Source organism: Phyllostomus hastatus, unplaced genomic scaffold, assembly GCF_019186645.2.
Source record: "Phyllostomus hastatus isolate PE091 unplaced genomic scaffold, TTU_PhHast_1.1 phas_contig_210, whole genome shotgun sequence".
Taxonomy (NCBI): Eukaryota; Metazoa; Chordata; class Mammalia; order Chiroptera; family Phyllostomidae; genus Phyllostomus; species Phyllostomus hastatus.
In genome coordinates, this window is record NW_025333737.1 from 14,864,949 (window position 1) to 14,892,050 (window position 27,102).

Consider the following 27,102-nt stretch of genomic DNA (forward strand, 5'->3'; position numbering starts at 1 on the left):
CCAACTGGGGACCTGTCTCGAAACCCAGGCATGTGTCCTGACTGGGAAGGGAACCGGCGACCCTTTGGTTTTTAGGCCCGTGCCCAATCCACTGAGCTATACCAGCCAGGGTTCTTCTTGCTTTTAAACATTTTACTTTATCAAACCTTTACTTTACACTATGAGCTTAAAAATACATGACGGAGAATCAGTCTTACATTCCTACTAATGTAACAGAACATATTCCACAGTCATTTGATTAGAGCTATTTTCTATTTTGATCTTAACAAAGAGCGTGTAGAATTATTTGCTAATAATACCCATAATAAAACTTTTACTATTGTACAGTTTTAATTATAATATGTTAGGTTAGGCCATGTCTTCTGAAATGTAAACAGTAAATTAACAAATTTATTTAGTGTTTTAAATATAATTCCAACTGTTCTAAATCAGAGCTTTAAATTCTGAGGGGCCTTCTAATCTGTTCCATGTTTTTTAATTTCAACTCCCTGAAGCTTACTCTTCATTGATGTTATCTAACTCTTGTTAACTTTGCTAAATTCATTTTTCCACAACTTTGAAGGAATAAAAAATTAACATTTTGTTTTTAGATTGCTGAAAAATAAAATCAGTGCTAATTATTCATAGATTTGGTGGTGTTTTTGCATATCAATGTAAGCTACACTGAGATGTGTATCAGACAAGTCTTTCTGAATTAGTGTTTAAATATAATTCCAACTGTACTAAACCACAGCTTTAAATTCTTAGGACAGCTTCAAGGCCAAAAAAACTATTTTGCTCTTGAAAAAATATATAGAATTGCTTGCTAATGATACCTATAATAAAACCATTTATTTTTGCACAGATTCCATTATAACAAAGTTGGATTAGACCATGTCCCCTGAAATGTAAGCAACCAGTAAATTATTAGATTTATAAAGTGATTATCAATACTGACTTTTTAAGAAAAGAAATAATAAACAGTGAACAAAAGATAGTAAATCTCTTACTGTGCTACCTAAATGAGAAAAAAAATTAGTTAAGATGAGCCCCGGCTGGTGTAACTCAGTGGACTGAGCATGGGCCTGCAAACCAAAGGGTCACTAATTCAATTCCTAGTCAGGACACATGACTGGGCTGTGGGCCAAATCCCCAGCAGGGGGTGCGCAATAGGCAACCACACATCCATGTTTTTTACCCTCTCTTTCCCATACCCTCTCTCTGAAAAGGCATAAATAATTTTTTTTTAAAAATTAGTTAAGAGAAACAACTTAAATACTTAAGTAGAAATATAAATAGCTTTCCCAATTTTATTTTCCTTAACTGTGACATGTAACAGAAAATTACTATAAGGGAAATAGAAGGTGAGGACTATAATATTTTTCCAGTTTTAACTGGACTCATAACAACAGGTAGAATACCGTTGATACAATGTTAACTCTCTTGCTCTTAGTTGGTGCTATGTGTTTCTGTGCATGGGTGTACTTTAGACTTAGTAGCTCTATCACATCTTTCTATATGAGCTTTCAAAATTATTTACACTGTAATAAAGACCACTTAAAATTTTTGTATGTCTAACTGTGAGATACATTGTTATAAATATAGTTAATAAACGATGCTCATTATATGCTGCATACTGCTTAGTTAACAATGATTGAGCACTTATGATCTGAAACTGTTCATAGCATTTTACTCATTTAATCCTCACTATAACCCTATAAAGTAGATACTATTACTACCTCTATTTATAGATGAGAAAACTTAGAAAAAGAGAGGTTACATTATTTTCCCAAGGACACAGATCTAGTAAGTGTCGGTCAGGATTCAAGTCTGGGCAGTCTGGCTCCAGAATCCACAAACTAGTTATACTGCCTTTACACTAAACTATACTGCTAAATAATTTAACACTTAGATTTGTAACAAATGCTAAAATGGCAAAGTCCATTATGCACAGAAATGTATAACTTTACCATAATTCTAAGTATCTCATCATATCATAATATTATGACAATGTACTTATTTACTCAGACTTTTTTGGAAGGGGATTCTTTTAAATTAAACAAAGAGGGGAGGACTTCCGGCAAGATGGAGGAATAGGTGGACGCATCGTACCTCCTCGCACAACCAAGATTAGAACAATAATTTACAGACAGAATAACACTCAGAACTGATAGAGGATTTATCTGAATGGAAGTCGGACAGCCAAGAAGTTGAAGTAGACCTGTACATCCAGACTGGTAGGAGAAGACGAGCCGGGAGGGCGTGGGGCTGGCCGGGTCAGCGGTGCGCAGAGGTCGGGGAAAATTTGGCGCGAAATCTGCGCGACAGCCATCCGGGGCGCAAGAACACAGCGGTGATCCCTGAGTACGCAAGCTGCGGCTGGCGGACCCAGTGAGGCAGCGATTGTGGACCAGGGCAGAGCTCGCAGCCCAGGATCCCAGAGAAGGGTCTGAGCCCAGGAGAACGGAACTACCGCCATTGTTCCCTCCTGTCCCCGCTACTACCCCCACCCCCACATATAACGTCACAATCTAGTGACTGGGGTGCCCAGCCCCGGTGAACACCTAAGGCTCCGCCCCCCACCATAACAAGAGTGACCAGACCAAAAAAAAAAAGAGGAGAGACAGGGAAAGACATAAGACATGTTTCCAACAGAACAGATCAGTCCCCCAGGACTCATCCTTTTGAGCGACTAACAAATAGCCAATCTATCAGATGCACAGTTCAAAACACTGGTGATCAGAAAGCTCACGGAATTGGTTGATTTTGGGCGCAATTTAGATGAAAGGATGCAGGTTGCCATAAAAGAGATGCAGGAAAATACGCAGAGGAGAGCCAATAGTGAAAGGAAGGAATCTGAGTCTCAAAACAATACAGTGGACCAGAAGGAAGATAGAATCAACCAAGCAGGAAAGTGTGATGAAATAAGAATTCAAAAAATCGAGGAAAAGCTTAAGAGCATCCAGGACACTTTTAAATGTTCCAACATCCGAATTATAGGGGTACCAGAATGGGAAAGGGAAAAGCAACAAATTGAGCACGTATTTGAACAAATAATAAAGGAGAACTTCCCCAATCTAGCAAAGGGAACAGTCTTCCAAGAAATCCAAGAAGCTCAGAGAGCCCCAAAGAAGTTGGACCCAAGAAGAAACACACCAAGGCACATCATAATTACATTAGCCAAGGTAAAAACGAAGGAGAGAATCCTAGAAGCAGCAAGAGATAAGGGGACAGTCACCTACAAAGGAGTTCCCATCAGACTGTCAGCTGATTTCTCCAAAGAGACCTTACAGGCAAGAAGGGGCTGGAAAGAAATATTCCAAGTCATGAAAGACAAGGACCTACATCCCAGATTGCTCTATCCAGCAAAGCTCTCATTTAGAATGGAAGGGCAGATAAAGTGCTTTTCAGATAAGGTCAAGTTAAAGGAGTTCATCATCACCAAGCCCTTATTTTATGAAATGCTAAAGAGACTTATCTAAGAAAAGAAGATAAAGAAAAGACATGTATAGTAAAATGACAGCAAACTCACAATTATTAACAACCACACCTAAAGCAAAACCAAAAGAAACTAAGTAAAAAACTAGAACAGGAACAGAACCACAGAAATGGAGGGCACATGGAGGGCTAGCAGCAGGGGGGTGGGAGGAGGAGAGAGGGGGAAAAGGTATAGAGAATAAGTAGCATAGAATGTAGGTTGAAAATAGACAGGGGGAGGGTAAGAATAGTATGGGAAATGTAGAAGCTAAAGAACTCACAAGTATGACACATGGACATGAACTAAAGGGGGGGAACGTGGGTGGGAGAGGGGGTACAGGGTGGAGGGGAGAAAAGGGGGAAAATGGGACAACTGTAATAGCATAATCAATAAAATATATTTAAAAAACAAAGAGGGGAAAATTACACACTTATTGTTTTAGTTTGAATATGAAACCAGTTTCCACTGGAAGTAATATAGGTTCACACTGGTATTTCCTGAGCATTAACAAATACTGTATCAGTGTTACAGAAAGAAGTCAACACCAGCACCCAATGCTGTTGACAGCAAGATGTTTTTCCTAAACTAAAGCACGCTTTAACTGCTCCTGCTCCCATTAAACACTGAACCTAATAAGTAAAAAGTAAAGACAGTTTCCCTTCTCATCAAAGGAAAAATTGGAAAAGACAGACACAAAGATAAATATGGTCTTGCAAGTGCCAATAAGTGACATCATTATCAGTTATTATTGAGTATTTACTATGTACTAGAGGCTTCTGTAAGCATTTTACCTGTAAAAACTCATTTAATCCTTACAACCCCTTTGGGAGTTGTTATACCTATTTCATAGAAGAGAAACTGAATCACTGAGAAGTTATACAACATGCCCAATATCACAAAGTAGTAGAATCGTAACTACTACACCATTAATTACCACATGTTAATGTAAAAGAGTCATCTTGCCTAGCTTCAGCTATGTTAAAATAATAAAGGAAAATTTATTGTGGTGATGATATTATTGTAAATGGAGAGAAACTTACTTTATCTTCAAAAGTCTTGAAGAGTCCTATATGTGACTATAAATTATAGACTCCAATAAAAAAGCCAGAATTCTAAAAAGCGTATTTGACTGTAAATTTCTCACTAGATGCTTCCTTCTCTCACCTCCATTCCCACTGGTTTTGTATAGCCCCTTTCTTTCTCCTCTTTACAGAAACAGAATACAACTGTCTGCCTAATGCAGACCACTGCAGCTAAGCATTGAGACCACAGTTCCCGAAAGCAAAAAGCAGACTCTGACACTAGTGGAATCATAGTCCTTATAAATTTGTATTCATGATCTCTATGTGAAAACAGTAATTTGATCTCTAATTTGAAAACAGTAATTAAATATTTCCTAAAACCCCCTCAAACCTCTGCTTCCTTATCAGTTATACCACCTTGGTTTGCTCAGTATCTTCCAGATTGCTCCTTATTAATCTCATCTGTCTTTAAACATGGGTGTTCAATTCCTTAAGGTTTACTTCTTGACCCCTGAGAGTATGTACTCAAGTTAGAGAAAGACCTAAGTTGGAATTCTGATCTCTTATGCCCACATTGCTTAATGATTAACCTGATTAGGTCTTGTTTTCTTCATCTAAAAGGATCAGGGCCATAATAATTCAAACTGCTACTAAAACAATCAAAGGAGTTAAAGTTTTGAAAATGCCTGACAACTGCACATAAATATTCATTCCCTACTTTTTCTGTTTAGTTGTTCTATTCTCATTAAGATTTTTACCTACTCTTATGTTTCAACTACTCTCAATGAGTATAACTTCCAAATTTATATTTTGAGTCTTACTTAAAGTGTTGGAACCACATTTTCAATATAATATCCTACTACTATCGTGAACTCAATGTGCCTCATTTACTCAAAACCATCTGTCCTAATCTCTCCATTCCTAATTAATGAGGCCATCAATTCCCACTCTTAGAATTATCTTTGACAAATCTTCCATATTCCTGGATTCTATAATGGGTTAGTCGCCAATTTGCTTATTTCTCAAAATCATTTTCTCCTTGTACCTTTTCCACTGTTACCATCTTAGTTTACAATTGTCTCAAAGGCCTCCTCGATCCATTCCTAGTTTTCTCTTCCACAGCATCTTTTATGTTTCAGACAAAATGATGTATTTACCATTTAAATGCATCCTGTCCTCTTGCGTCAAGTTTCTACTCAAGTCATCTTATTTATAATTTCACTTTCTAATCTACATGGTAAAAACCATCTTTTCTCACATAAAAAAAAACACTATTCTTTAAAATCTTAAAAGCTCAATTTATCTTGGGAATATGAGAAAAATGTAACTTTTCTATAATCTTCTGGAGTGCCAAGATGACTGCTGTCATATTTTGCTCTGCACAGTTACCCTTCTTTCTTTCTAAACGATGTAACTTTCTTTAGTCACTTATTTTCCTAAGTGTGCTCCTTGGAACACTTACTTGTTGCTCATGATTTTGTAGAAGTTGCATAAGAAAAAGCAAACGCTCTGTTGTCAAATAAATTTTAAAGATGACATATTAAACAGATAAATAGGTTCCCTTATTGTAGGACTTTTTGCAGCTTTACAAATGCTCAACTGTTAGTTTCTCCAACATCATTCCATTTCTATTTCTGACATGAAAACATTTCCTTTCTCATCCCACTACAGCTACTCACTCTTTTGAACTGAATAAGCCTTCAATCTTTAATTAATTTTTCATCCTTGCCTCTTGATTGATTCTCAATTTATTTCTCCAAAGAAATACATACTTGTTTTATTTCAGGATCTTTATTTCCTAAAAGTGATACTCAGAACAAGAGATCTCAATAGTATGTCTTACACTTGAGAATTGATACAGACAGGTAGCAGTGTGTTGGGGTATGCAAATTTCTAAGAGAAAATAAGGCACTTTCCTGAACAGTACTTAAAGATTTTTTTTGGAAAACATAAAAATGAAGATTATAGACTATTTTTAAATAGTTTTTATTTTCAACTACAGTTGATGGAAGGTAAATTATTTTAAAAGAAAAATTATAAGACTTTAAAAAAATATTGAGATTTGCTTTGGATGCCCCTTTAAGCTACATTCCACACCCCTCTGACATGTATTCAAACTCCTCTGTCCCAAAGATATTCCCAAGAAAAAGTCCAAGAACCACAGAAGTAGGCCAAGGGAGAGAAGAGTAGAGACAAGAATTATTACTTAAGAGAATGTTTCCTTCCTGACAAGTACTATACTAGATCCTTTACATATATTATTTTTCATAATGCCTAGAATGACACTACAATAAGGCACTATTGCATTAATTTTATAGAAGAGAAACTTCTATGAGGGATGCATAAGATGCAAAGCTTACAAGTGGTTAAAATATTTTACTGTAGAACACTGGATTGATAAAGAAGACATGTTTATCACAGAAATATTACAATTGATTCACATGAGAAAATAATAACTACAAATCACTCTTTTAAAACAATTTTCACCAGTGTGAGACTTGCAGTCTTAATGTAGAACCTGACAGATATAAGGTACCTATTTCCTAATGAAAACTTATTGGCAGTACTAATAAATTTTTAGATATTCAGAAGAGTTATTGGATGAAATGTTTAAGTTAAAGTTAAGAGAAACTAGGGACAAAACTAAAGCCTCTTATATTTATAAATTTTATATATTTATTTATTCAATAGCACATTTCCTCCCAAATAAAAGTAATGTTGACTACCAACTAAGATTTTAAATAGTTGTCTCTTATCTTAATAATACTGAAAAGACTTCAAAGGATTTCAGAAAGTAAACTTGAAAATGTCAAATTCTTTTAAAATTCAGGGGTTAAATTATAAGTCCCAAATAGAAGGCTTAATTGTTTCACAGAATGCTGCCAGTTAAATCTGCAACTTGAATTTTTATATACTGAATAAACCAGATGGCTCTTACTCTAAGAAAACCTAAAGTAACAATGCAGTATATGATATACAGATTCACCAAATCAACACTGCAGAATCTCTAAAAATAGAGAGCCTCACTAGTAGATTTTGAGTTAGACAATTTACAAACAAACAAATGTGATTGTATACAACCTGTCAAGAATATATCCATTGGATAAGGCCCCAAACATAATAAATATCACAGGATGTGCAAAGAAAGATTACTTTAAAATATAAATGAAAAATATAACTGTTTTTAAAAAGTGCCCAACCAAACCAGTCTTTCCTGCTATTAAGAAGAATTACAGTTTCAGAGGTAATGAAATACAAATGCTTTGCACACACATACATTTGTGAGGATAAACTACTTATAAAAAAGTGTTAATTTATAATCATTAAGTTATATAGTTATTAATATCCACACATTTAAAAATTCATATTTTATTGCATGACAATGGTTAAAATGTGAATATTAAACTTATTTAATCTATTACTTAAAGGTTTTCAAATAAAAGCAAAATCTTTTTACTAATGACATATGACATAAGCATAAATGATTAGTACTTTCATTATCCTTTAATATATTAACTCTCCCTATTTAAACATTTCTTAAACATTGAGCAAAATCATATGTACAATTCTATAGGTGAAAACAAAAGAATTTAAGAAGGAATATACAACAAAATGCAGTAATAACAAAGTAACAAAATCTTTTTTCCCTAACTGTATAAATTAATGAAACCCAGTTATGACCTTAAAGTATATCTTCTCTGAATAAAATACATTTAAGAAGAGCAATTCAGAACGATAAATAACTGAAAGAATAAACCCAGATAAAATGCCCTTTTCTTTTGTGAGTGGCTGAAGATCAGTCTAATTATTTTAATTTTGAAAAATCAAGTTCCTACTTTTAGTACATTTGCAAGTTACCATGGTTAGTTGAAGAACTAAAAAGAGAAATTAAAAGCCAAGTAAATGGACACTCTTCTAAGAAAATTCAATCTTTAAATTAAATTTATCTTAAATCATTAATTACCAAATCATCTAAAAATACAAGTCAAAATGGAAAAATCTCTAATTTACCTTTCTCAAGGAAAACTGGGAAAACAGATAATGTAAATCAACATAACCAGCAAGTAACGTCTAGTTTTAAAAAACCTTAAAACTATGCAAGTATGTTCATTTGTAAGCACTGCAGTTAATGAAATAAAGATTTGATGTATTAAAGAAGCATGCTTACAAAAATTCTAGGTTTCCATACAGTTATTTTTTAAAAGTGTACTTTACTTCTAAGGTTATTGCAATAGCAAGTAAAAATCTATTCTGGAACCAGAATCTAACAAAAAAAGTAATCTGACCTTCATATTTACATTAAAAACTGAATTAACAGCTTTCTTCACAATAAAGTATTATTTTTTTAAATAGGAAACTATTCAAAAATATTCATATATGCACATATCTGTAAAAGCACACAATTAAAAATTAAATAAATGTGCCTAAAGACATTTCTTAATGGCTTCCCTGAAAACTAAGTGTCAAATTCTCTTAGGTTGCATTCCTTTTCCCACAAAGCTCAAAGTAGGCCTCATAGCTCAGAAATCCAGGTAACACACAAATACGCTACTCATCATACTCACAGGCTTTAGTTTTTCTTCCTCATTAGTCAATATTATATAGCCTTTTCTCCAGAAAACCTGGAAGGCTTCTTCTTATTCACTGGTCATGTTGTTATCAGATCTGACATATCGGTAATGATCCACACTTGAATCTTCTCCAGCCAGCTCTTCACACTGCCCAGAACTTACTGTGTGTTACAGGTGATACTTCTTACAGCAAATGTTGATTATGGTCCCAAAGCACAAGTGATACTCCCAAAGGAGCTTAGAACCCCTAACAACATCACCTGCTTCTTTTTGGATCCAGAGATGCAATGTGCTATTTTTTTTGAACAGCTAATGATTTCAAGACAGATTACACAGATGAGTTATTTTCATTAGACTGCCTGACATAAACTTATCCTTTCAAAATACTGCAGCAAATATAGATTGTATGATTCCCTTAGGAAAATAAGAAATATTTTATACAATTTTTCTCCGTGGCGCAGTTTAGTTTACCCTTCTGTTCAAGCAGATTGCTGGAAGAATTGGTTCTGAGGTTTCTAATGGCGCAGTATTAACATAGTGAATGATTCACGGATGTTCTGAACATTCAGGAGTAACACGGAAGGCTAGCAATACAGCCCAGGTCCAGAGCTGATGAATGGTGCAGTGCTGCCGTTGTCATAGCAACTGAGGGGGGAAAAAAAGCAGCACCATATAAGGAGCTGTGACATGGATTCTGGGAATGATTTATATTTAAAAACTGTAAGCTCCTCATGCCTTAAAGCTGTAAACTAGTCTCTTAGTAATTCCTCCTCAGATTTTTCTCTTCTGAATTTCTAAATCAGGCATATGTAAATGAATAAAAATTGCAAAATACAGTAACCAAGTAGTCACTAACAAAAACCCTGCATATTAATGTAACTAAAAAGATTAATAATACTTAGCAAGCTAATATGTGTCTGTGTTATCTTCATGACTTAATGGATTAAATGGCAAAATTAGACAGTGATAAAGAAGGAACTGTCTAGAATGTAAGATAGCATAAAATTTATTTTTAAATACTTAAAGGTATTAAAAACCTGATTAAATGCTTTTCATTCAGATGGCAGCATCAGATACATCAAAACTACAGAACTATCAATTGACTAATATAGTAACAATGGTATCAATTTCAAAGAAAGACATTACTACCTCCCATATTCCTCCTAGATGCAGAAAGGTTCAAAACTAACTTCCTGAAAATGCATATAGCCTTCACTCAAGATCAAGGAAAGGCCTTATATTAATCACTGGTGAGTCAGGATCACTGTTCCATCCCATGAGTCTGAAGGCCTTTCCCTCCTGGGTTTAGGGAACCTTTCTGTTGTCATAGTTTCTCCTCACCTCCTAAGAGTCCAGAAGAGTCCCTTCCCTTCCAGTGGACAGCAGGGTAGTTTGAAAAAACAATCGTGGGAGAAGTGGAGCTAGGGTTCATGTATGCATTTAGCAGTAAAGGTATTCCCTCTGCAGTATTGTAGACATGGCTCTGAACTGCCTTGTACAGAAAAAAGGTTCAGTTGGTTTCTGAAGCACATGGTCTACTGGTGCTATTCATCTATTTATATAGGTCAAGTCTGTATGACAGTGATTTTCAACCTTTTTCGTCTTACGGCACACATAAACTAATTACTAAAATTCTGTGGCACACCCCATAAATTTTTTCTTGCAGATCTGACACACACACAAAAATAGGTATAAGTTTGATTCATCCATACTGGACAGCTATTGTTGTGTTCACTGTTAAAATTTTTTAATTTGACAATCTAAGGGAAAAGAGGTCAGTGACCCTGACTACACTGGTACTCTATGATTTAAAAAATTTGCAGCACACCAACTGAAAATTGCTGCTATATGAAATAGTTCTATATAGTATCAATGAATGTTGCTTTCCTATCACCACATATTTAATGAAATGTTCTGATACAAAATAAAGCAAAAACAATTAGGTAAGTTTATGTATTTCACTGTTCTCTTATGTGCGCAGCATTGCCACTATAATAATAATTCTGGTATAATTATATGTTTGTCATAGTTCATATTGTATTAATTATCTCCATGCATGATAACTTCAGTAAAATGTGAATAGAAAGGGTTATAATGTAGCAGGAAGGACATGTATTTGACTAGTTATCTGATTGTATTTGTAATAATGGCTCACTTGTTCACTAGACATAATCCTGGGTGAACACTTCAACCCTCTAATTTATCATCAGTAAAGTATGGGTTAATTATATATTTTCTACTTTCTTCCTAAAGCAAGTGTGGAAATAAAAGAAAATAATGTAACTTAAAAGTTTGAAATTCTAAAAATCTATGTTATCTTATTTAAAAATACCTATACTTAAGCAAAATACAAAGATAAAAAAGGAGAATGATTATCAATAGAACTCAATAGATACAAAATGGCCTGAATAGAAAAATTTTTTTTTCAGGCTACTTTTTTGACTGAATATCTGGTTTTATCACATTGCACATACCTGTAGCAGAGAACTATTTCATTTTAGAGTTATAGTAAACAGATGCTGTGGACTAATGTTAAAGAATTACATAATAATGTAAAAGTAATCCCTACTGTACCAACATTACTTACTTATGTCTTTAGAAAATGATAACTTGGCAATAACGTATAAGTGATTTCTAAAGAATGTGCAAAGTGAGAAATTTGTTTCAAATGATCATCAATTACTTTGTATTTCATCTACCTAGAAAACTGTAGGGCAGACCTAAAAATAAGCATTTAAGTTAGATTTGAAAAGTCCACAGGCAGCACACCTCAGTTCCTTGATAGTCTAATCTCTTCTATCTAGTTCACTTTCTAAATCAAATACACGGGAGGGCAAAAGTAGGTTTACAGTAGTCTGTACGGAAAAAAGACATACAAGTTAAACAAGAATAAACTGTTTTGCGTATTCACACCTATAAACCTAATTTTGCCCATCCCTGTATTGTCTTGCCACAATGGTTATTTTTGAGGGAAATTCTCTTTAGTTGTGACTTTTAGAATACCAATAACTCAATACCTTAGGAAAAAGAGGGTAAGTTCATCTCTCCCCTTAAGTTGAATTGAGTTTATCCATGCATTAGATGGATTCCAGAATAATTTGTAAAAAATACAAACTTGGGCAACAAATTATTTTCCACTGGTTTTCATTTTAATGTTGCTTATGCTCTGTGTGAACTGACTGGGATGAAGACATGGCTGAGGTACTTTAAAAGCAAAGTACACAGGTTTGGTTTGATTTCTGAAAATTTGGGTTCAACTTAAGGTAAAGGTAGAAAGCAATTTAAGGGGCTGAGCTATTCCCGTGGCTACTCATTTTTAACTCCCTTATGATTAATTTAGGCAAACCATTCTAAAACTACTAAGTTTTAGATTCTTGTTATATTCATTCTTTTTCCAATCTCCCCATTTTATAAGCTTTCTCTAAGAAGTAATTATCAGTGCTAAACTCTACAGTGCTTAAGGTAGGGTAACTTATGAAGAGGTAAATATGTGAAATCCTTATTCTCATAGAAAAGTATACACTGTAATTATTATATCAATTCAAGCTTTGGTCAGATTCCTAATGTGGGATTTTCCCTTTTCTAGGAATGGTTACTGCTCCAGATCAGGACTTTAATTTGCAACAGTAATGACTAATAGAGAAGTGAAAAAAACATTCTTAAAAATCATATAATGCAGCCTCTACATAAAAGCCACCTAGTCATCTAGCAGTCAGTAAAAGAGTGAGATCAGCTGGCAGGGCTGGAAACACTGAGCAGCAGTATTTCTGTTTAATTAACACCATGAATGATATTTAAGGAACTTCTGAGGATAATTTTCATTATATACAGTTTTAACTTGGTATGTTGACTTTATTACCTAGCCCCTGAACAAAATTTCCCCAATGTGTGACGCTACCTCTAAATTATAACCTCAATATACGAAAAAAATCATTAGCTGGCGGGTGGTTCTTTGAGAATGTCTTTATTAGTAACTAGAACATAAAAGGGCATATTGAACTACCATATATATATTATATATATACATAATACATGTATCTCAAATCTCCTTTTAAAAAAACAAACCTTATTTTAAACCTTAAAAACCTCATTTTTAAAAAACAAACACTTTCGGGGCCAGAAATATAGACTTTAACCAGAAAAGGAGGAAAACATAGGTAGTCAACCAAGTCTGGTATATGACAGAGTTCATTACGCTGTCTAAATAAAACAGGTCATTCATACCCATAGATAATCCCAAAACAGCCCAATTTCTTATTTTAAAAATGCAGGCAATGACATGAAAGAACGAATGACAATGAGATGATATACTCATAATGAAAATGTCCTTTGGAACATTCTGCCCTCTGGTGTTTAAAATACAGGGTGGGGCAAAAGTAGGTTTACAGTTGTTCATCTGGAAAATAATAAATAATAATATAAGAATAGGAATAAACTCTGTTTCATGTACTCACAACCGTACATCTACCTGTGCCCCACCCTGCATACACCAGTGAGAGAGTATACTGTTGCGCCACACATTTATTATTCTTATGGGCTGAATAAATCAATCAATTTGGGCACAATTTTCTAGAATAAGGAAAAATATGGTTTAGCATTATAATAAATTCTATTACTATAATGTGAATATATGTTCAGTGCTAAACTTTATATAATCCCATACTATAATTTACTTCCTGTTTTTGAAGACTAAGAGGATTTCTCCTGAGTCATGGATATTTACCTATTTGCCTTTTGTGATGTTTTGTAGCTGAGAAGTATTTCTGAGGACCAATATTACTTAATTTTTACATTCAACATTTGACACTTTGTGAACTGTTCCCATTCCATAGCAGATGGGCAGATAAGCTAGTAGGAAAGACAGGGTCAATTAAGCATAAAATAGACATCTAGGAACTGTGGCACAAAATCATGGTGAGTTTCCTGGGGAAATCACAGAGGAAACATGAACAAAAAAAGTATTTTTTCTCTCTATAACCTTCATGGTATTTTCCATATTCAAAAGTGATACCCAACTCTTAGAACCACTACATACTAGCTAAAAGGGACTTAAGGCTTCCCTAAGATGTGCTACTTGGGCATGTGAATTGTTCAAAGCTGAAGGCAACTGAGATCCTGAGGGTTCAGGACAAACTTCTGCCCCTCTCTTAACTACCTGCAATGGGAAAAAAGGCGGGACAACTGTAACTGAACAATTTAAAAAAAAGAATTTGGGGGTCTTGCCCATAATAAGAGTTATTACTAGAAGTAACTTTTTATGACCTGTCTATAAGGAAGAGCAATTTTCTAATTATTAAAAATCTGCTGTTCTTACTATCCTGTGAATTACCTTCCTCCCTTCTAAAGTCCCAAGGTTCTTATTACCTTGTTCCTCAAAATGTCATCTATACTCCATTTTACTTTCCTGCCTCTGAACTTCTCATGCATGTAGTGTCTCTGATTCTCTCATATATGTGGGGTTCCCATACATATGTATATAATTGAATTTGGTCATTTTCTCTTGTTAATCTTTCTTGTGTAAATTTACTTATTAGACCAACCAAAAGAATCTAGAAGGGTAGAGACAAATTTCTTCTTCCCCCACAGGATATCAGAGATTACTAACCAGGTGATTGCCAAGTATTTTTACCTGTTAGAATTCCTTTTATTTTTCCCCATATAGACTTCCATTTTGAAAAATTTTATCTATCAAAAATTTATTTCTTAATTTAAAAAAGATATAGCTATTAACTGTAATTTCTAATAAGTAGGAGTTGATCACAGTAAGATGATCACAATTTTATCTAGAGCAAAATACAAAGTATTTAACTGTCGGCCCTGGCTGGCATAGCTCAGTGGATTGAGCACGGGCTGTGAACCAAAGTGTCGGAAGTTCGATTCCCAGTCAGAGTACATGCCTGGGTTGCAGGCCGTGACCCCCAGCAACCGCACATTGATGTTTCTCTCTCTCTCTCCTTCCCTTCCCTCTCTAAAAATAAATAAATAAAATCTCTAAAAAATATATTTTAAAAATACAAATTAAAAACAAGTATTTAACTGTCAAATCATATGTTTGACACAGTAAGTGCTAGGCACATACAGAAACTCTCTACAATCATTTCTGTATTCCTCTCAACCCTAAGGAATTACTATTCTTACTTACATATTGTAAAGACATAAAGCTTACAGTAAAATGAATGACTGTAGAGTTTTAGCATGGTTCTTTGTCCTACTAAAAAGTCTGGGCTCTTGACAGACAATATGGCACTATCCAAATCCGTGTGTGTAAACATCATGAAAGGATTCTTTATCTGATAAGGTGTATTGACATTTAAGTGCTCAAAATATACATACTGACAAGACTCTCTCCTTCACTAAACTTCCCTGGGCTCCTTCTAATTCCTCTTTTCCACTATGCCTCATCCCTGGGCCTTATCCTCAAGCCTGCAGCCTAGCCCAGTTGTAGCAAGAATCCTGCTCCCTGAAGTTTAGTGAGAATCCCCTCACCCTTGAAATTTGATGGCCCTGGCATACCTTCAGCAAAAATTCTGTTAAATTGGCTTAGCAAGTATCCTACTCTTGATGTCTCCTCTTACTAATTTTCCATCCACTGCTGCCTTCCTTACCTTGCTTCTTGGGTGTAAATCCTTAACCGTCTTTACTGTATTTCGGAATTGTACCCAGTTCTAAATTGAGCTCTCTTTTTCCTTATTTCAGTAGTTCCTGGATAAAATCCCTCTTTACCACTTTAATTACTGTTCGGCTCTGATTTTCTTTAACAATACTCATGATAACTGAAATTATCTAAATTGAATTAAATAATAACCACCTACCATTCTCTATTTTTTGTTTGAAAGACTATGGAGCCAGCAATGGGACCCACTTCTGCCACTGAGTAAACCTTGAAGTTTACAATAGCACAATCTTTAACCCATAAAGCTAGAGCCTGAACTAGAAACCATACTTGAATGTGGTCCAGAACTAGTTTAATTAGTATTACTATTCCAAAGAGTTTAAAAGGCTCCATTTACATTTTTCATTTAGTCTTAAAAAATACTTGGTAAGATACTTTATGTGGAAATTAAAATAGAAATATCTAATATAGTACTGATGGGAGCTTAGACTATATTTTTTAATCTAATAAAATTCACTGTAATACAACTTAATGCATATTTTTTCTAAAACCCCAACATATTTACTCATGCTACAGTATCATTAAGTACACTGAAATAAGTCAGACTATGTAGACTAACAATTTCTAGGCTCTTTATATTTTCAAACTGGTTTTTCAATACTTTTCTCAAGACTATGTTCCCATTTTATTCAAGTGAAAAATGAAAAGTAACATTTATTCAATGTTTATTATATACTAGGTTGTATGTTTAAGAAATCTTGTTTAATCTTCACAGCAACCCTATATTTTTTCTAATAAAATTCACTAAAGTATATCTTGAATTCCAGTGTTTCCAAAAATTTCAAGATAATTGTTTTACGTAAAGAACATATTAAGTACACTAAAACATATCAGACTATGTAGACTAGCATTATGTATATTTTTTTATCAAAAAGATTTTAAATGATTTTCACAGGATGTCTCAGAAACAAGTCAATGATTCCATTTTACCCATAATGAAAATATTAAGTGTAGCTAGTATCTAAAATAACCAGGTTGCAGCATGATCAAATTGATTATTGTGAATTATTTCCCATCTATATTGGCTTGCCACATAGTCATTCCAATCTACTGGTAGCAAATACTTTTAAAATTAGGCCAAAATTACTTTTCTCCCTAATAATTACAAAATTATTAGGCTAGGTAATAATCCATTTGATACTAATACAGAGAAATCTGATCAGATCACTGGGGAGAAGCAAGGAGGGGCTGTAGGAGGAGTTTGCCCAAGGCAATGGTAAACAGCCTAGGGCTGGATTGGCTGAGAAGCTGAAGGTCTCCAGAATGCATGGAATTATGGGTGAGAACATTCGGAGTGAAAGAAGGCCCTGGAGCTCTGGCTCTCTCTCCCACTTTTCTTCTTGGAAGATGACTGGATGATCATGCTGAAGCATTTCCCGACAGGTGGTATTTTGATTGGGAAGGAACCCTGGGCATGGCCTAGGATCAGGCTGCCTGGCAGAAGGTGGCAGGGTTATCCTTCTTTGGGATGATCTCCAAGGGAGAAACCTGCCATTCTTCCAAAGTTGTGTAGCTTTTGTATCTCATACTGTTTTAGTTTGTAAACTAACCCTATAGAAATAATTAAAACTAATAGGGGAAAATGGCAGGAAAACTTAATTGACAGGCTTAAGTGATTAAAGTTGTAACTAAAGAGTTGAAGAGTTCAGCCTTAATTGATAGGCTTGAAGTGACTAATTCCAGTGGAAAGCTGTTATTCCAAAATTGTGAAGCTTTTGAATAAAAACTCCTTTCCTTTATCACCAAACCTTTGCCTCCGGAATTTTACCCAGAGGGTGGTGGCAGCCAGTGGGAACCCAATTACTGTTTGGTAACAATATCAGTATTTGAAAGTTACTCCTCAGAAAAGTAGAGGGACTGACTTGAGGCAGTTAAATAAATTACTTGAAGGTCACCTTCCAAAGGCTCAGAACCCATATTTGACATACCTGATAGAAAGTCACACAAGTCTCTCTTTCTCTCTCTTTTTTCACATTGATAAGGTTTCTCTTCTCTATAGATTACCTGATGCCTCGTTAGGATTGAACATACCCTAAAGGCCTTGCCACACTCATTACAGTTGTAAGGGTTTTTTGCCAATGTGAAGACTCTGATGATCTGCAAGGTGTGATTTTGTTATGAAACAACCTGCCATACTCGCTACATTGATACGGTTTCTCTTCACTATGGGTTACCTGATGCCTTGTTAGAACTGAACGAATTCTAAAGCCTTTGCCACATTCATTACATCTGAAAAGTGTCTCTCCAGTATGAATGACCTGATGACCTGCAGAGTGTTTTTTCATACAAAAAAATCTTGAAAACACTCATTACATTTATAAGGTTTCTCCCAGCATGAATTACCTGCTGACATGCAAGGTGTGACTTTTTACACTAAATACCTTGCCACACTCATTTCATTGATAAGGTGTCTCTTCCGTATGGTTTACCAATGTCTAGTTAGGTTTGAATGCACAATAAAGGCTTTGCTTCACTCATTACATTTGTGAGAGTTTTTCCTCTATGCTGTCTGGTCTTATTTCAGTATTGAAGGATTGATTCCTAAAATCATTCCCATACATATTAAAAATATTGCCTTTGCCAAGAGCAGTAGCTCTTTGAAATGGTAAAACTGAGAAAATATTGTTGATAGACTTCTTGACTAGGTTACATTCATAAAATTTCCCTTCTGTTTGAAATATCTCCGTATCAGCCAGATGTGAATGAAAGCTTAATTCAAGGCTGTTTCCAATAGGCTTGTGTTCATCATGCCTTAGACCATGTTTTCTTCTATCAGAAAGATGGTTTTTATGAGTTATAGGCATTCCTTTGTTTTTTGTTTTATCACCCTTCCACTGACACGCAAAGTCATGCATATTTTCCTTTATTTCCCCAAAATAAAAATCTTTGAGTACATGGCTTTCACGTCTTCCAAACATCACAGTTTGGAAGATTTCTCCTATATTATAGTTTTTGCTGGTTTTAATGTTTTGATCACATGTGGAAAACAGATATCTGTGTTCACACCTTCGATACATTCCCACCAATTTGTGTGTGGGGGGATTTGGGGGGTAGTTTTTTGTTTGTTTGTTTTTTGTAGGTTTTGTTGGGTTATTTTCAGAGTCCTGATTAATTTCTTTTGCTTTAAAATGGAGATAATATTCAGATCAGAAACAGAAATTCCCAAGGACAGCAGATTCTTGTAGTTCTCCAACATCACATGCTTATACGAGGCCCTCTGAGCTGGGTTCAGGTACTCCCACTCCTCCCAAGAGAGTTCAATGGCAACATCCCTGAATGTCAGCCATCCCTGATAAAGAGCCATTCCTGAACCCTCTTTTTTTTTCCCCATCTTCCTCCTCTTCTGGGCTTCTTCCTCAGGCAACAAGCCTTTAGAGGTCAATTTTCCAGTGTAACCTTTGCTCCCCCACACATCTCTTTTGAAATTACAAGTGTAGCTAACATTTATGAAGTATTTACTCTATGTCAGATATTGCCTTGTAAGTTTATACATACAAACTCATCCAGTTCTCTTAGTAGTCCTATGGGGTATATACTATACATATACAATGGTGTTTGCTCTTTTATTATTTATTTTTTAAATTACATTTATTGAGGCGACATTGGTTTAGGTATATACTATTATTATTCCTATTTTAGAAACAAAGAAACTTAAGTACAGTGCAAATTTGCACAAGTTTATACAATAAGGAAATGGAAGTCATAGTCTATTTTGTTAAAATGCCTCATGAGATTTTGGATTTTAATGTGGTAGAAATATAAACACTATATAAAAGTATACAAAAAATTGTGTATTGTTCATAAACACCTCTCCCTGTGTCTCAAAAACACCACCAAACGTATGTATGTGTGTATGTTTGTGCGTATATCATTTGAAAACACTAGTGGATTACTATCACTGATAATGAGGTTTTCATGTTTTACTAAACACACACACATATACATTTCAAACTTTTTCAAATTTATCTGAGCAACAAAATTGCTTTGTCAAGGATTATGTGCATTATATTTTGATACATATTATCAAACTGCCTTACAAAAAGCTTGCACCAATGTATACTCCTACCAATAGTGTGAATACTCAAAATTTAACTTCTACTAAATTTACAGTGTACATAATGGGCAAACAGTATAAATTCAGTAAGTGTTGAATGGACTACTGGCACTCCCAATTATCTATATTTTAAGAAGTATGCTGATGGGCTTTATGATATTATGAACAAAAACATCTTGGAAAGAACACTAAGCATCTAGAGAACTGTGGCAAATCCATTACCACAACAGTATGCTATCCTTGTACACTTTCTTCCATGTCTTCTCAACTTCACAGCAATATCCAACTAGGTCAAATGAACCTTGAGGCTTGCCCAACCTCTATATCTTCTAGTTTCCCTTCATTGATTAAATCAGCAATTTTCCAATGATATGCCACAAGAATTTATAAAACATGCAATACCTGACAATTTAGTCAGGGACACTCATCTCTTTTCCCTTAGATTGTCAAATAAAAAAATGACAACAGCCAACACAATAATAGCATCCTGTGTGAATGAATCAAAATTTTATCTAATTTTTGGTCAAATCGGCAAAAAATATAATGTACTTTTTGCCCTGGCTGGTGTAGCTCAGTGGATTGAGTGTGGGCCTGTAAAACAAAGGTTACTGGTTTGATTCCCAGTCAGGGCACATGCCTGGGTTGTGGGCCAGGTCCCCAGCTGGGGGCACGTGAGAACAACCACACATTGATATTTCTCTCCCTCTCTTTCTCCTTCCCTCCCCCTCTATCTAGAAATAAATAAAATATTTTTAAATATATATAAATAATGTATTTTTTGGTGTACCACAGAACTTTAGTAATTAGTTTATATGTGCCATGAGATAAGAAAGGTTGAAAACCACTGGCTTAAACCATTGGCTATATCTTCTACTACTTGAAATAAAAAGACTTATTTGATATATTAGATGCCCTGGGTGATTTGGGTAACTTCCCTAAACCCCAATTTTTTTATTGGTATAATGAAACAAATTTGGAGTTTAAGGGCCTGGATATTACCTTGGCTCTGACAGCTTCCTAGTTGTATAATTTTGAGCAAGACATGTGACTTCTGTAAGAGTTAATTTACTCATCTGTAAAATGGAGATGCATATGGAGAATACATGAGCTAGTGTGTGTAAGTCACACAGCAGGCATTCAAATGAGAATTATCCGTTATTACTATCACTCATTAAAAATATGACTTTTAAAACATGAAAAATTTTAAAGTTCTAAGTTGGTATCTAATGTTACAAGTATTTTTTTAAAACTTCTGACCAAATTTAAACAATACCAGCTAACACATTCTGGCCACTTAATATTTGCCAAATGCTATTTTAAGCAAGTATTAAACAGTGTGATCATCCTCAATGGGTAAGCATGATTCCCCATGAGGTAGGGCACACTGTTATCTCCATTTTACAGATGAAGAAACAGAACCACACCGTAGTGAAGTGACTTTCTCAGAGCCAGGTTACAAATCAAGCAGTATGAGCCCAGAGCCTGTCTCTCTTACCCATTTTTACTGTATTAACTTGCTTTTGTTCTGAATAAAGCGAGACATGTAGGGGTGTGTGTGTGTATAGATATACTATATATCTATATATATTAAAAAATTAATTTTTGCAGGTATATAGATAAATTACTAAGTGTAGCCCTAATGGCCAGATTAAATTAATGCATTTTGTTAAGAACTATTTTCTGGAAGACATTTCCTTATGGTCAGTCAGGTGATCTTTCCCCATTCAACATTGTTTTTTACTTATTTGTAACAAAATATAATTAGGAAAAACAAGATAACTGATGAACAATTTACTAATATTTTAAAGTTAAATTTCTAAGTAAATTTATTCCAGTTTAAACTAGCTCCAAATTATATATATATTTATTCTTGAGCAGGTTTATTCTTGAGCAGGTCTTTCCCCATTCTCACTTCCTGGAGACTAAAGATAAGTCAAAGTATTTTGGAAATGGGACAGATTTCAACCTATTTCTCTGAAAATGTGTCTTCATATACACCTTGTGAAGGACTACAAATATGCTAAGAGTACAAAGGTTATATAATAACAATGACAGGAAAAGGTTACTCCTTTACTATATCTTACAAGACAAAACAAAACAGAAAAGGTTGTTATTTCACCACTCCATTAACTTGTTAGAAGTTAAAGATCTATTTAAAGATTAGGGAAATATGTACAAAGTTAAGGAAAATGGGATACGCTAGTCCCTCATACTCCATTTCTCATATACTTATCAACAAGATCCAATTAAAAGGTAAATCAGAGCATATTACTTTCCATTCCAGCTCTGCTTAAAGCTCTATAGAATAAGCTCCTTACTATGACCCTAGAAACTGGCTTCTGCCTACTCTTCAACTATATTCTAATATCCCTACCCCACTGACCTACTCTGTGGGAGCCATACTTGATGTTTTTTCAATTCCTGGACTTGCCTATGCTGCTTTAGGACTTTTACACTGACAGTTTCCTCGGCCTCCTCCAAGGCTAGGAGCCCGGATCTTCCCCTGACTGGCTCCTTTTTGTTACTCAGACTTCAGTTCAAATACCTCCTCCTCTGACTCTCTCTGACCACTCCATAGAAAGAAAACCTACCCCCACCCCAGTCTGTCTCTACCCCACATCCTACTTTATTACCTTCAAAGTACTTGTCACTACCTAAAATTAGAGTATGTATTTATTGGTTATGTGTTTATTATCAGTCTCTCCCCCAGCTGGAATATAAATACCTTCAAGGCAAGGGCCTTAATTTGTCTTTTTCACTGCTCTATTATACTGTATAGCCTAAATAAATATCTTGACTATATCTGGCCCTACCTATTTAATTTGGTTGGTAGTATAAGTACAAGGAGTATAAGACACTTGAAAGTTTAAATGCATATAAATAGATAAATTACTAAGTGTAGCCCTAATGGCCAGATTAAATTAATGCATTTTGTTAAGAACTATTTTCTGGAAGATATTTCCTTATGGTCAGGTAATCTTTCCCCATTCAGCATTGTTTTTTACTTATTCGTAACAAAACATAATTAGGAAAAAAGATAACTGATCAACAATTTACTAATATTTTAAAGTTAAATTTCTAAGTAAATTTACTCCAGTTTAAACTAGAAAATTTTTAACATGTCCTTCAATTGGCAGAAAATTGGCCACAGAAAAATTTTCAAAATATTCTCTTTCAAAAGAGAAATTTCTTTCATTAGGAAAGTCTCAATCTTTAAATTCTTAGGTCCTTGACAGTCTTTTCAGAAAATATAACTGTTTGAGAAGATACATATACTTTGAACACTGTGAAATTAAAACAAGAGTGCATGCATGTCATTAACCAAGTATACCTCTTACTACGGTTTCCCTGTATCACCTCTGTAATATTAGGCATGTTATTGACTTTGTTGTTAACTGTATACATTTTTAAATATAGGTTGCCTATTTAAGTTGAAGTTCAAACTGGGACAGGAAAATGGGATAGGTAAGTGGTATCTCGAAAACCTCAGGCAATCCAGCTACCTACTATAAGGAAACTGAACTTTTCTTGTTATTTCTTCCCACCTATATGGTAAAATGAAACCACTTGACAGTCATCTTAAGATTTGGTTATTTGTTATTTTCAGTAATAAATACTATTTCCAACTTCAAGAAAAAGGAGGAATTTCTAAGCAATGAAATTTTATTCAAGCACAATCACAAAATTTGTCCTATTTTTAGATGTCAGATGGAAATAACTATTTTAGTAAAATGTCATTAAGCTATTTTACTTATTTTTATCTAACGATCCAAGAATCAGAGTAGACTTTGACTCTTGCTATTTCAAGATGCCTAAAAAACAATAAATAATATAAGAGGGATGACTAATTCTTTGTGGAAATATAGAATAAAGAAATACTATTAATGAAAACTTTCAATACATTGTAAAAGTTTCATTCAAAATAGATGGAAGAATCTAAAAATTATGTTTCCCCCCTCCTCTTAGTTTCATTAGAATTGTCATAAGATAATCAAACCCTCCGACTGTCTAGCTTATTGACAGACACACAGGAAGTAAACACACCCTTTGGGAATGACTTAATTTAATCTTTCCATGCACTAATAACTCATCAATACCAGTCAACTAACTGACATTTGGATATATACTAATAATGTTAAAAAAATCTAACACAGTGACACAGACTTACATATTTTCACACATAAGTATCATTCAACATACTAAAGTTTCCTCCCTGAAAAAGCTTAAAAGAACTAAAGTTCATTTATTAAAGACAGTTGCACACCTAACAACTTTATCTGAATGGGCAATATATATATGAGATCAAATTAAAGTCAGTGCAACCCACAACTTATGAATGACTGTAAATATCCTAAGAGCTTGGAGGAATGTACAATGGAGAGGAAAATACCTAAATCAACTTTTAAAAACAGGTATGAAATATACACTTCAGGACTTCCAAGAAAAACATGACTAATGTACCTTTGCTGAACTATGAAGCTCTTATTATCCTAAAATTGTAATATCTCCATCTGTTAATCTGACATGAACAAGCTGATAAATGAAATAAGAACAACAGTGTATTCTGGCAAAACCTGAAATTTCCTGAAAGCCTAGGAAAATATGTCCACAACAGATGGATAATTTAGAAAATAAATACATCAATCTGTCAAACTGAGTACTACTCTAATTCCCTAAATTAAAATCAGTAGGAGCTCCACTTTCCAAGAGTCTGTGACATTAGGAAGGCCAAAATGGAAAAACCTAAAGACTCATATAAACATAGCTGATATGACCTAAAGTGTCATACTATTAGGTTTCCTGTTAAACATACTAAATTTAGGTAAAGTCCTTACCAGTTAACTTCTTCACAGGTTGGAGCCGAACACTGATAGACTGATGTGTGAGTAAGGGGGAGGATGGAAGAGAGCGAGACATGCCCTCCATAATCCGAATGTGCTGCATACCTTCACTCACTGGAAGTGGTGGGACGGCGTAGTCTGGCTCAAAAGCACAGTCGCTTTCTGTGGAGATGCCACCTATCAGAAAGGATGGAACAAAAGAGCTGATGAGAAGATTCTTCCTTTCATATTAAAATTTATCTTTCAGGATAGTGCAGAATAGCATATACTGATACTGATTTTCACTATGAAAAGCCAAATACAGTACTTTTAACACATATATTCATTTCTATACTTACTGGGTACTTAACTCCAGGTCTACACTAGGGAACTGAACATGGATAAAATGGGGTCATTGTTGTAAGGAATTTGCTCTCTGTCTCATGAATTAGGCAGTCATATAAAAACATAATTACAGTACAAAGCTGTATTACAATTAGAATAACAGTCTTCATATCCCCCCCCCCCATTAGACAAACATGAAAAAAAGATACTTACCTGCTTGACAATCCAATATATGCAATTGCTACTAGGTCACTGTAACTATTTCTTATCCCCATTCTCCAAGAAAGTGTTTGAATATACAAGTGGGTAAGACTGACATTATTATATGGTAATCTTTGAAACTTCTCCAACATTTTAAAAAGAGTAAATTATATGCTATTTACTTCCATTTACATACTGTTGACTTTGACTCCTGAGGATGGCAGATTATATACTTCAGATCAACTTTTCCCTAAGAAAAACTAGAACTACAGATATTTTTAATCTTCATGAAGGCACTAGAAAGTTAACAGCATGATGAAGAATTATAGAAGACTAAAGCCTGGCTTTTGGGGCTGAAGAAGCTTTTGACAGTTTTACAGAGCTGGGAAGACAAATATTGCCATGTAGGGAGAACAAAGTTGTGTACGGGGACCTGGTAAAACTCTAGTATTTCTGTTTGGAAGCACAAAGGACAACTCTCTAGGAGTAAATATAAATGAAAACTGGACTGGCCTTTACAGGACTGAAACTCAGCACCAAATGTCTACCACAAAATTAAATTAAAGCAATCTTAGATTGCTAGTGCCTGCCAAAAACAAACATAAATCTCCTTAGAGGAAGATAACAACATCACCATAGGTCTCAAATTATTTCCACAACATTTCATACACAATATCTGTCCCTTAATTAACAATAACAAAGAGATAACATAAAAAAAAGTAAATCAGAAAGACCATGCAGAAGAAACAGTCTTATAGGGATAAAGAGGAACCAGGAGGCACAGAATTTAAAGCAGTATGCTTAATATGAAAAAGACTGAGATACTTAGGAATAAATGTAATGAAGGAGACAAAATACGTGTACACTGAAAATTGTAAGACACTGATAAAAGAAAATTTAAAAAGTACAAATAGCCCTGGCTGGTGTGGCTTAATGGACTGAATGATGGCCTGCAAATCAAAGGATCACCAGTTCAGTTCCCAGTCAGGGCACATGCCTGGGTTGCAGGCCAGGACCCCAATATGGGGTGCACAAGAGGCAACCACACATTGTAGTTTCTCTCCCTTTCTTTCTGCCTCCCTTCCCCTCTCTCTAAAAATAAATAAATGAAATCTTTTTATAAAAGTACAAATAAATGGAAAGATATCCTATGTTCATTTACTGGAAGAATTAATATTGTTAAAATGTCCATAACTACCTAAAGTGATCTACAGACTAAATGTAATCCCTGTTAAAATTCCAATGGCATTCTTCACTGAAATTTTTTAAAAATCCTAAAGTTTCTAAGAAAAAGCTAAAATAATCTTGAGCAAGAAGGACAAATCCAGAGGCATCACACTTCCTGATTTCAAATTATATTATGTAGCTATAATAATCAAAATAATCTGGTACTATCATACAAACAGACCAACTGACCAGAACAGAAAGCCCAGAAATAAAGCCACGCATATACAGTCAACTAATCTCCAACAAGGGCACCAAGAATACACAACAGGAAAAAGATAGTCTCTTCAGTAAATAGTGTTAGAAGAATGAGATACACATGCAAAGGAATAAAACTGGATCCTTATCTTATACCATATACAAAAATCGAGTGAAAATGGGTTAAAAACATAAATGTAAGAAACTGAAATCATAAAACTTCTAGAACAAAAGATAAAAGAAAAATCTCCTTGGAATTGGTCTTGGCAATGATATTTTTTGGATTTGACATCAAAAGTATAAGTAACATAAGCAAAAATAAACAAGTGAGACTACATTAAACTAAATAGTTTCTGCACAGGAAACCATCAAAAAAATGAAAAATTGGGGATGGGTGGGGCGGGGGGAGTGGTGGGGTAAAAAGAGAGACAATTGTACTTGAACAACAATAAAAAACTTAAAAAAAAAAAGAAAAAGGTAACCTACAGAATGGGAGAAAATATTGCAAATCATACATCCAGAAAGGAATTAAAATCC

General features: G+C 34.5%; 1 protein-coding gene and 1 long non-coding RNA gene across 4 annotated transcripts in view; one reads left to right on the plus strand and one right to left on the minus strand.

Moving 5' to 3' along the window:
- TANC2 (tetratricopeptide repeat, ankyrin repeat and coiled-coil containing 2) overlaps positions 1-27,102 on the minus strand; it is a 317,432-nt gene that overhangs the window by 171,413 nt on the left and 118,917 nt on the right. For 2 of the 3 annotated variants that reach the window (XM_045836186.1, XM_045836185.1), the window contains exon 4: positions 24,613-24,795. In XM_045836186.1, coding sequence (XP_045692142.1) covers positions 24,613-24,795 — 183 coding nt within the window. The remainder of the gene's footprint in view (positions 1-24,612; positions 24,796-27,102) is intronic. The other variant, XM_045836187.1, reaches the window with a different exon arrangement.
- LOC123816934 overlaps positions 1-27,102 on the plus strand; it is a 51,697-nt gene that overhangs the window by 6,096 nt on the left and 18,499 nt on the right. The gene's annotated exons all lie outside the window — the stretch shown is intronic.